Genomic DNA, 11,364 nt, shown 5'->3' with positions numbered 1-11,364 from the left:
TGGCTTCTCATAACGGTGAACATTTCTATGAAATTTCATTAAAATCCCTCCATGCGTGTAGGAGATATGCTCCGGACAAAATCTGGAAAAATATTTTTCATCATCTTAGTGACCTTGACCTTGATATATTGACTTAAATTATATAATATCACAGCCATAGTCTTGAAAAAGGGCCCTTTTTGTTTTAAACAACCCTCAAAAAATGTTTAAAACAAATGGTCCATATACACATCTTCATTTTTTTAATCTAAAATTTTTAAAAATCTATGGGGGTAAACCTTTTGGCCGAAAAGGCCCCTAAATTTCTTCCCGCGGGGAAAAACACCCCGGGCCTCACAAGGGTAAACCCTTTTTTTCCCCCAAGAAAAATTTTTAAAAATCCCTCTTAAATGTTGGGGGAATTTTTGCCCCGGAAAAGGGCATTTTTCAATGGGGCTCTAAGTGGGGAACCTTGCCCCTTTGGACCCAAAGAAAACCTGGGTTAAATTGGGCCCGACATGCTTGGCCCTCATTAGTGGTTTAAACATTTCTATGAAGGTTTTTCTTATTCCCTCCATACATGTTAGGAGATATGACTCCGGGGACAAAAGTTGGGGACGCCGCCCGCGCCGGCCCCATTCCGCCCGACCTGAAACCGCCCGCCCGCCAGGGGCGTTCCCATAATACGTCCCTTTTTTCAAACGGGCGGTATAATAAAAAAATACAACAACAATCCTGGTGCATGCAAGTACTTTATGAAGAAAAATGTGTTGCTACGTATGTGATTCTGACATGCACGTTAATGGAATGGCATGAAATAGTCCAAATTGAAGTCGGTGCTAGCGGCCGTGGACGTTGACATACAGTTGTCACTGCCGTCCACGAAACAGGCAAGCAATGGTAGAAAAAAAGTAAGTGTAAAAACAACATATTGGACTTTTACTTAAATAAGTAAACAAACAGTGGACCTAATGCTGCACCTAATCCGTCGATGACACTTAATGATCCAAAACCAATATTTCTGAAATTTTCAAAAGAGCATTTTTCTTTGAACAGTCATTTAATTTTATCATAACTATAAAAAATATTTCTTGCAGTCAACATTATTCTTTGAAGAGTCATTTAATTCTATCAGAACTATCAACTTTAAGATCAAAGATGTTATATTTTTTTCGATCATTGAAGATCGTTCAGCACGACTTAATTGTTGTGTTTACATGTTATGTGGTATTTAAGTTTCTTCTATTTGGCCTTTTTCAACTTGGGTGGTTCCAGTATTCCTACTCGAAAACTGTCTAATCACCCTGAAGATATGTTGCCTGCTTTTTAAATTGTCTTTTGATGTCTTATCTGTGATATGCATGACTTATAACTTCAGACCCCCTTTCAAAATTCCATTTTATTTATTTCCGCCCATTGTTTTCTCGTTTAGGGCACAAGCATTTTTTTAATTGGGGCCATACGCCGCTTTTCATGGAATGGCACTACTGTGTCACATTGAAGGTTCTATGATAACCGCCGCAACTGCGGATGTTTCTGAATTCAAAATTTTACCATTTTTCGTGTTTAAATGTTGAATTCTGCTAAAGCCGGTGCTAGGGGCGTGGACGGTAATTTGCACTTTCCAGTACCGTCCATGAACAGAATTGATAACTTAAATGCATCGTAAAGTTATACTATGTATATTACTGTTTTGTCCTAAGGTCAACTTTTCTTTAATTCTTCATTTTGGATTACCTTATAACAGTAGGATAAACTTCTATCGTCATAGTTTGAATTGGACCCGAAGCCATTTGGTCTGTCATACATGCAAGTACAGCAAACGCAGTAGTTAAAACGTCACGATGTGGTGTATCTTATAAAAGAATATCATTCATTATTTTAATAAATACAAGACACCAAAGTCTGCAGTTAAAGTGTATTGAAGAGATACTAAACATGTTTTTAATTAAACAACAACTCTATTTATTAACATATTAAAAGCAAACATTGGTTAATATCGTTGTCAAACTTCGGAATTATTTTATTCAAAATTATAAGACAATGTCTAAAAAGAAAATCCTTTGAGAGAAATTAAAGGAAACCAAAAATGAAACAAAGAATAAGTTACAGGTTCCATGACAAAATGTAAATAAAGCCTCCAAAAGATCCATTGAGAAAGTACATACCTGTCAACTTGTAAACGGTATGCTTTGTTGACAGAAAATATCTAAAATATGACTCATGTTTATTTACCAAAAGCTTGTGCTGTTCCGGCTACAAAACCACCAGTTATGATGCCAGTAAAGCAAATCATGGAAGCAATCTTTCTCCCGAATCTAAAATTTATATTTTGACTCATGAATTTTATTCTTTATTGTTATATTCGGCTTGATTAAACAATATGTGTATTGGGTATAATAAACGCAATAATTATGTCAATATAAAAAACAATCTTTATTTAGATTTTCAATTAACATTATAATTTTATACAATCGCATAAAATTATATTACAATTACAGAAATATTAAGAATACAAGAAGGGCCATGGTCGTGATGTGGTGAATTGATTATTTATGCTTTCCGTGCACATTTGTATATTTATTAAAGTGATATTGGTATCGGAAAATACATTTTTTTTCCAAAATCTCAATACATTCTATTGATTGCTGCTTTTTACTCAAATGTCCCTCAAACAAAACAATGACCTCACCTATTAGTCATATAAACCGAGATCAGTTTTGCTGGTATGCCAGCAACACCAAATATGAATAAATTCAGGTATATTTCCCTTTAGAGCTTGGATTCCAAAACTAACACCATAGTAAATAAGACTGATGGAAAACCTGTATGAAAACAAATTCTCGATTAAGCTACAGAGTCCTTTAAAATCGTAAGAAAGATGCTACACACTAACATTATTTGTCATTTTACATTTAAAATCACAGGCGACACTTCACAACAATGGAGTATAAAACACCCGACATCATTATAATAATTAATATCTTTTACTTCATATATGAATTCATTAATGTAAGTCAGCAATTAAAATATTTAATTTTCAAGGTTTACTTTGCTTACTTATGAGATGCTTTATAACTTAATAACTGTTTAACAGCATTCATATGTATGCAAAAGTTATGAGAATAAAAATAAACACGTTAAAACACAGCTGTGGCTGTAACAGATTAAAGGAAAAATTGTCGTATTTTGTGCTATTTATCTCGAGCTGAGCGATAAGCGTTGCATGAATCATTTGCACAAATAGAATAACTATTTAGGTATATGATCAGAAATTTTGCACTAGACATATATCAGATGGAAGATTCAAGTTAAAAAATATTTCTAGTCCCGTCTTGACAAACAAACCTCAGTGGAGTTCATTTAATGTTTTGTTTTGTTTTTAAGACAATTGAGTCATTAAAACGTTTTTTACGTATTTTATGCGTTTTGGTGAAGCCTTGGTCTGTGTTGGTATGCACTTTATTTCAAGTCAATATTTGTCATATTTAGTACGCTATTACCTTTTAAGTGTTAAAATGTTTTTTTTAGCATTTGAAACGAATAATTTTCAAAACCTTTACATATATATGTTCACTTCAAATGCAAAGCAAACCAATGTTTTTTATGCGTTTACAGCAACAACAAAAAGCATAAAAATGTATGTTTTTAGTGTATAATACTTGCCCAATACTTTGAGGTAACCGAAGTTTGCATCTTCATATACTTTTAGATTAATGCAAGGCAAGACAGAAGAGAGGCTCCTGGTAAAACCCAAAACGATAATTTTGACGATAAATATATAATTACAGACATGCAACAATATAGATCGAGATCACTTTTGTTGCAGGTAGAACAATTTTAACATTGAAACGATGAATGAAATAAAAGGCACTTAATTAATAAATTTATAGTCCGTTTCATGTAACTAAAAAATGTAAAACCATACAAACCAGTTAATAGACAGTAATAGTGTTGTTTTTGCTAGTTCTTTTGTCTTAAACAGATGAATAAAAGTGTACTTCTTTTCTTTCCGAGTTGCATTCTTGTTCGCAACAAGATTGGAAATGTCCGGTACAGGGCGCTTGTTGACCTTAGAAACACCTTCTATAATCTTTGATGCATCGTCAATACGATCTTGAGCTTTATACCATCGAAAACTTTCTGGTAAAATACTGAAAGTAACTTAAATATAATATACTCGTAAATAACAGTTACATTTATAGGATGAAAATAGAAAACTGGAAATCAGAAGTATTTAAATATTCTAACTAAAGTTGAATATAATCCTAAAGTTATACAATTAAGGTATTGATACTAATAAACGTACATTTATTACTTTAAATCAATAATGGATAACTTACAACCAAGTCAGAAGGCAAGGTAGAACAAGGAGGCAGCATAGTAGTTGAATATACCGCCAATCCTGTATCAGCCATGCACACAATGCAAAACAGCATGACGAAATAGGCCAACTTGGAAATCCTGTAACCCATACACGCCATCTAGCAAGCGTGAACTCAGACATAAAGCAATAATGTATTGATTGAAACATTCCAGAGCCTATCCCTATGAAGAGTCTAGCTATTGCAAACATAATCCAGTTCACAGAGAAATAAGCTATCAAATTGAAGATCATTAGACATAGGAGGCCAGCAAAATAAGGTCGTTTCCTTCCAAAAAGATCCGAAAGTTGCCCGGCAGCAAGAGCACCGGCAAGCATGCCAAATGTCTGCATCGACATGACCATGCTAGGTATATAGTCTAGCCCACATAAAAGCTCGAACTGAAATCAACAAACAAAATAGATAATAAATCTGCTTCAAACATGTTCAATTACTTTAACAGCATGTATTTTCAATAATTACCCAAAAGTTACGATTTGCATATAACACGACTATCGGCAATAAGATAAATGTTTATTAAGTTCAATAGTTTATGCGCAATTTTAGCTTAAACAACTTAAGTTCATATTTTCATCTCAGAGGCGTTTCACATACTAGCAAAATCTTAAGTGTTACTTTCTAACCCACCATGTGGAGATCCGTGCACGCGAGGAATAAAATGATTGCGCATATGCATTCTTATATAATCAAGCGTTCACATTACCTCTGTAACCATGGTCCTTTCTCTCCCACTGAATACAAAACTGTTGCATTTAGTTCCGTTTACATCGCATTTCTTTTCATGACAGTACAAGGTGTTATTTCTGCCAAGGATACATGACGTCATATTAGAAGGTGTGACGTCACTAACACACCACCATTGTGGAGTAGCCGCAATAAATATCATACTCATAGTACTAAAGATAATCAGAAATTTCGATGCATGAACTGTTATGCCCATTTTTAACTGAAAACGACCACATCCGCCAATATCAGCTATTATTTGTTCCACAGTCGAGACTTCTGAAGATTCTGCTGCCATAATGTCTACAGTTAAGAAATAGACTTGCATGTTAACATGTAGAATATAATGTTTGTAGCAAAGTATTGCTTTTTGATGCAGCAAATCATTAATTCAAAAATGTCTACGGACAATCAATACCAAATATAAAGAAATGAGAATCATGACGTTGAGAATGTATCTGCATCAACTTGACACACTCAGGTTTACAACACCACACTTTCCTTTTACATTCTAACGCGATTATCATTTGTAAACGATTTTGCAACTTCCATATATGTAATTATCACGGAAATAGACGAAAATTAATAGGCGGCGCCAATTTTCACGAAAGCAGAAAATAAAGAGAGGTAACTCTTGCTGGTACACAAATATTTCAAATTATATAGAAATTGTTATAAATTTCACATACATCAACTGCATAACTGTTGACTTAAAACATCTTCTAATTTTGTAAAAACGTATTCTAGTACAGGATACTCAGAATATGATAAACAAGATCATCAAGGAAAGGCGGCGTTCAATGAAAGCAGCCCCCACCCGACCCAGTAACAAGAGCCAGTGGCAAGGAGCCCAGGAGGAACCAAAACAAAAACAGGAAAGGGCACAAGGCAGAGCACGGGCAGGCAAACCACTACCTAAGAATAAATATTAATAAAAAACTGATAAGGAACTAAAAGAAAATAAATAAATGATTGAACATTAGGCCCATAAAGTCATGCATAATTGGTTAAGATATAATGTAAATATGCAAAAACTTAAGTTGGTGAATTAACATAAGGGAATGTTTCCCATATATAATGACACACACCACATTTTATTGACATGGGCGATAGGGTTTTTTGTGCCTGGTAGTACTCGTAAGTATGTCTTTTACATTCAGCAAATAGTACTAGAATGCAATGTATGGAATATGATAAACAAGATCAACAAGGAAAGGCGGCGTTCAATGAACGCAACCCCCACATGACCCAGCAACAAGAACCAATGGCAAGGAGCCCAGGGGGTCCCCAAACAAAAACAGGACAGGGCAAAGACAGAGCACGGACAGGTTAATCATTAAATGATAATTAATTTGTAACTGATTAGGAATTTAAAGAAAATAAAAATAGGCCCACAAAGGGGAAGGGGACAGGAGACCGGGGGGAGGGGGTGGGGAGTAATCAAAGAAATAAAAACTAGAGGCAATGGGGAAGATACTTACCGTAGACGAGAAAACAACAAGGGACACAAGCAAAAGTGTCACCAAAACAGTATGAAACAACATAAGACATACATCTGAGGAACACAGTGGGGCGCCGCCTTGGAACGGTCAGCAGCATAATAATGACTGCTGGGGAGTTTAAACCGGTTAATGGTGCACCAAACCTCGCTCTTAGCCCCACCATGTTCCTATAAACGAGACAGTGTAAATAAAATGAATCCCCGCCAAGTGAAATTCTAACAGTTGTCATGGTTACAAAAGGTTAAATAAGTAAAACACTAAAATGATCATGTAGTCACTTTTGGCAACACGAATAAAGAGAACTGAACAGTAAGCCTGTGCCTACTATGTTGGGATGTAGCAAAACCCATATTATTGACTAAGTGTATAACCACGGAACAATTCAGCGTTATGGCCCTTTGTTGAGTTTTTCACTAGATACTATGTAGAAATTTTGTGAACGCAACTCCTCTTAAACCGGATGGCAGATTTTGCTTAAACTTACAGGGATGAACAACCTTAATTGTAGATGGTAGTAAAGGAAAGGATTTTTGCTGCGACCAAATTTAAGAAAATTATGGCCCTTTGTTGATTTTTTCACTATATACTATGTAGAAATTTTGTGAACGCAACTCCGTTTAAACCGGATGGCAGATTTTGCTTAAACTTACAGGGATGAACAACCTTAAAGGAATAGGAATGGATGGATTGATGTCTGTCTAATATAAATATTCATCATTTAAAAAGAGGTACCATGACAGTTTTTCTGTTGACATCAACCCTATAAGTGGGAAATTCGTGTTTTAAGACACTATTTTTTACTTGAGAAATAAGTTCATGGGCGCCGCCATTTTGGCGTTCTGTCATTCTCGCGAGACAGACGAGACCGAGATTGTGACGTGTTACACCCACTTCCGGTATAGGTGTACACGCTGGTACAACTGAAATATATCTTGATGAAGAACTTATTAATCTTATTGCGTACATTATATATTATTTATGAAAACATCATAATTATGTAACTGAATTGCTATAAGACGCCGCGACATTAATTATCATTTGTCCGATTTTCAAGCTTGCTGTTGATTCCGCCACATGATTTAAGCAATGACTGCTTAATTTACAAAGATAAACCATCAATTTAATTTGGGTACTAGGAGTACTTTTTCAAATTGACGATATATCCTTTTATTTTGTACTTAATTTTCGCTAGACAAGCTGTCCGAATAGGGTACATCGCCGGTCATGTATCTTTTTTTCAGGTAAAATATCAACTAAATCCAATATGCAGAGATCTGCCGAGGACGCGATTTTCCGCCATAGACTGGCGCTGGAAAAACGGCAGCCAGACTAATATCGTATAAAACAAAACTGTCCGTTAGGTTATTTAGGCACCCAGTCAAAACTGGTACCAACAGCAGCAGGTTGCCCATTCCCCCGTAATTACGCATATTCTCGGGTTTATCCAGTTCCCTATAGCTTTTTTCCACGTTATCTACTTACCCAATTCCTTTCCCACACAGATACGCATTTCTACTACCGTAAATTTAATCCAATAAAACAAAAAATCATAAATCTACTTAATATTTAAAATGATTATTGGTAACTGAAAAAAATGTGTTGCTATTTTATAACATGCTGTAATTTACAGTATAATTTGACAGGTCCAGTCTGGTGTGGAACTTAATTTCCCCTAAGGTCATTCAGTTCACTGATGAAGCGTAAAAAAATGGATGTCTATTTCGTCATTAGAATATTTGACAAGGGTGAATAACCAATCAGGGCAACATTGTGCATGATCAAAAGTGGTGCGACCGGTAGACGTCGATTTTTTTTTTGTTTCTTTATTTTTTTTTTTTTTTTTTTTTTGATATTGTTACGTATTTTGAACCATAAAAAAATCTCCTCTACACCTCCTGTGAAAATTAAATTGTCTGGTCAATACTTTATTATATTAATATTTCCCTACGATTCAACTAGATTTATCATAAATCTAAAGATGTGGGGAAATGACATCACGCGCACCTGTTTTTATACGGCCAATACACAAACATGGCCGCGCTTACTGATTTGTAGAAATCGGTGATTTAGCGATTTAAATTTTGTTATCATTCGTTTAATATTATTATTTGGCGGCAGAAAATTTGCAGATTTATTATTTTAATTTAGGCCTAAAAAAAAAAAATGTCTGTTTCGGGTAACCCGACCCTACCTATAAAAATACGACCCTAACTATTTTTTTCCGTTTCTGAACAAAAAAAATTCGTTAGCGAATAAAGAGTTTCAAAGGGCGATGGAAAGGGCGGATAAATGAGAATTGAAAGCTTGAGACGCTGTCGTTAAACTCTCAGACAATTTAGATCTGACGGTCATTTTTAAGTTATACGTGTTTTGATTGGCTCGTGCTGTATTGCGGTCCAATGAATCACGCTATCGGAAACAAAAATTCTACATGTAGACGATATTTTTAGAAGGGAATTCCTACCGGAAGTATTCTCCGGCTTCCGTTTTGCATACATTGACATAGAGCGGAACGGGGAACCACGCACGTGTTGCGGGAGAACACTTCCGATTTAGGATTTTCTTATACATGTAGAATTTTTCTTAGAATTCAGGCACATAGGACTTAGTGCCACTCGTGGAGGATAAAATCATTTAAAAGTATGTAAAATCCAGTTGTTTGCATGTGTGTTCGACCCGTTTGATCTCTTTGTTGATGTAGTATTTCATGCGTAAATACCAGGCTACAAATTATGTACATGTCATGACGGTCTCATCTTTCGGACCTGGGTGATTTCTGACTTTCTTGCTTTACTGTGGAAATTTACGTGAAAATAAGGATCTGTTCATAGACAGTTTTGATAGAAAAATATATATTGCATTGATTTCATGCGAAAACCCGACGATACTACCTGCCGGTGGAAAATTTTGACACCGAGAACGAACATACCCATAATTTTCGTACTCGGATGTTGCATACCTGTCCGTGAATTTTTATTTTTTTCTAGTTAGTCTATATTATAATTTTATTGCATAAATAACAAGGTTAAACACATTTAGGTAAAATCAATGCCACTATTTTTTATTGCTTTTAATATTTAAAAATTTGAAAAGCTGTTTTGATATGTCCTGTGCCACACTTCAAAATGTATATTAAAACAGTAACATTAAAATGAAAAGGGTGAAACAAAACACTGAAGTTACACATTTCAGCTTGATTTGAAAATTGAAAGTGTTACAATTTAGTAAACCAGTTTAAGTTCAGACAGTAGTTAGAGGCAAATGAGACCCTAGTCCCACTGAAAATCAAGTGCACTTGACTCAATCAAACCGAGCCTGCAACATTTTCAATTTTGCCGTGTTGGGCTTTCTTTAGGGACTCTGTATTTATCTATTTTATTGAGTATAAAGTATAGCCACAGGTCATATGTACATAGCTATTCTGGAGACCTGCAAAGCTTTTCCAGTATATTTTTCATCCTCTTTTGCATACTGAAACAAATTTTTAGCCAGACTTGGAGTCTGACTCTGTACTGTGCATCATTTTGTTTCATACCGTCACAAATGTATCCCATTTTCCATGTGTTATTGAGATCTAGTCTTTGCTTTTTTCAGATGGGCCATGGATACTATTAGACGACACTTTGAATGACATCTACAAAATGCCAATTCAACAAAAAGCTTGGCTATTGTCTTTGATATGTTGACATACATGTATCTGATAGAAAATAAACAGTATTTGATTGACAAGGGTGTCATTTTACAAACAGAAGTGTTTGCACTTTTTATGTGAACCAATGTATCAAAAGTGCAATTCAAAATTATAGATTTTGTTAAATTGTACCATAGTGTCAAAATATAAACTTTGTTATACTGTAAGAGCTTCAAGATGTCGGCTCTACAATTGTTAATTCAATGAAATGTGCAGTATTTAATGCACGAATATCAAATAGTGAAAAACAGAATAAGTCTAGATTTTTTAACTAAAACTTTGAAAGCCAGATCACAGCATGTCATTTTAGCTCTTTTATTGTGCTTAAAACCATGCAACCAATGTAGACTCAGATCAGCAGAATTGCAACCATGCAAGCTGATGAGAATCTGCACTGTTTGCTGTTCAGATTAGAGTCAAACTTTAAAGTAGTGCCTGTAGCAAACAAACATCAAAATTAACACATGTTTGGGTATATTGTCTTTATTCAATATTAAAATAACATTAAATGGCATTAAAGCTATGCAGATTTTAATCAGAATTATTGTTTATATGATAAAATATGATAAAACATAGTCAGGCAATGTCAATAGTGTAGGAAAGACTGCCATGTGCAAGAAAACACTCTGAGCTTACGACAGATTTTGAAAAAAAAAAAAATAAAAAAAATAAAAAAAAATCCCTACCTACCCTACCTAGCAATTTTGGGAAGGTTACCCTAAACAAACATTTTTTTTTTTGGCCTTATAGTATTCTTTTTCTGAAATCATGTTTTTATTCTAACCTTGTCTTTCCCTTTAAGGTGTAGATGGTAGTAAAGGAAGGAATTTTCGCTGCGACCAAATTTTACAAAATTATGACCCTTTGTTGATTTTTTCACTATATACTATGTATAAATTTTGTGAATGCAACTCCTCTTAAACCGGATGGCAGATTTTGCTTAAACTTCCAGGGATGAACAACCTTAATGTGTAGATGGTAGTAAAGGAAGGAACTTTTGCTGCGACCAAATTTAAGAGAATTATGGCCCTTTGTTGATTTTTTCACTATATACTATGTAGAAATTTTGTGAACGCAACTCCTC

At 34.7% G+C, this 11,364-nt stretch overlaps 2 protein-coding genes across 2 annotated transcripts; both read right to left on the bottom strand.

Annotated features, from left to right (window-relative positions):
• Nucleotides 1–918: 918 nt before the first annotated feature.
• On the bottom strand, nt 919–3,627 carry LOC132713637 (organic cation transporter protein-like). The gene is made up of 4 exons (XM_060696284.1): nt 2,672–3,627; nt 2,215–2,297; nt 1,717–1,834; nt 919–1,000 (listed from the first exon to the last, which is right to left on the bottom strand). The coding sequence occupies exons 1-4, from the start codon at nt 2,680–2,682 to the stop codon at nt 919–921; spliced, it is 294 nt and encodes a 97-aa protein (XP_060552267.1). The 5' UTR covers nt 2,683–3,627.
• Nucleotides 3,628–3,632: 5 nt separating this feature from the next.
• On the bottom strand, nt 3,633–5,807 carry LOC132713632 (solute carrier family 22 member 4-like). The gene is made up of 3 exons (XM_060696279.1): nt 5,068–5,807; nt 4,323–4,744; nt 3,633–4,133 (listed from the first exon to the last, which is right to left on the bottom strand). Exons 1-3 carry the CDS (start codon nt 5,413–5,415, stop codon nt 3,887–3,889), a joined length of 1,017 nt encoding a protein of 338 aa, XP_060552262.1. The 5' UTR covers nt 5,416–5,807; the 3' UTR covers nt 3,633–3,886.
• Nucleotides 5,808–11,364: the final 5,557 nt, after the last annotated feature.

The sequence above is a fragment of the Ruditapes philippinarum genome, unplaced genomic scaffold (genome assembly GCF_026571515.1).
Source record: "Ruditapes philippinarum isolate M1 unplaced genomic scaffold, ASM2657151v2 ctg919_1_1_1_1, whole genome shotgun sequence".
NCBI classification, from domain to species: Eukaryota; Metazoa; Mollusca; class Bivalvia; order Venerida; family Veneridae; genus Ruditapes; species Ruditapes philippinarum.
Note: the sequence above shows the minus strand (reverse complement) of the source record. Positions and strands in the feature narration are given on the sequence as shown.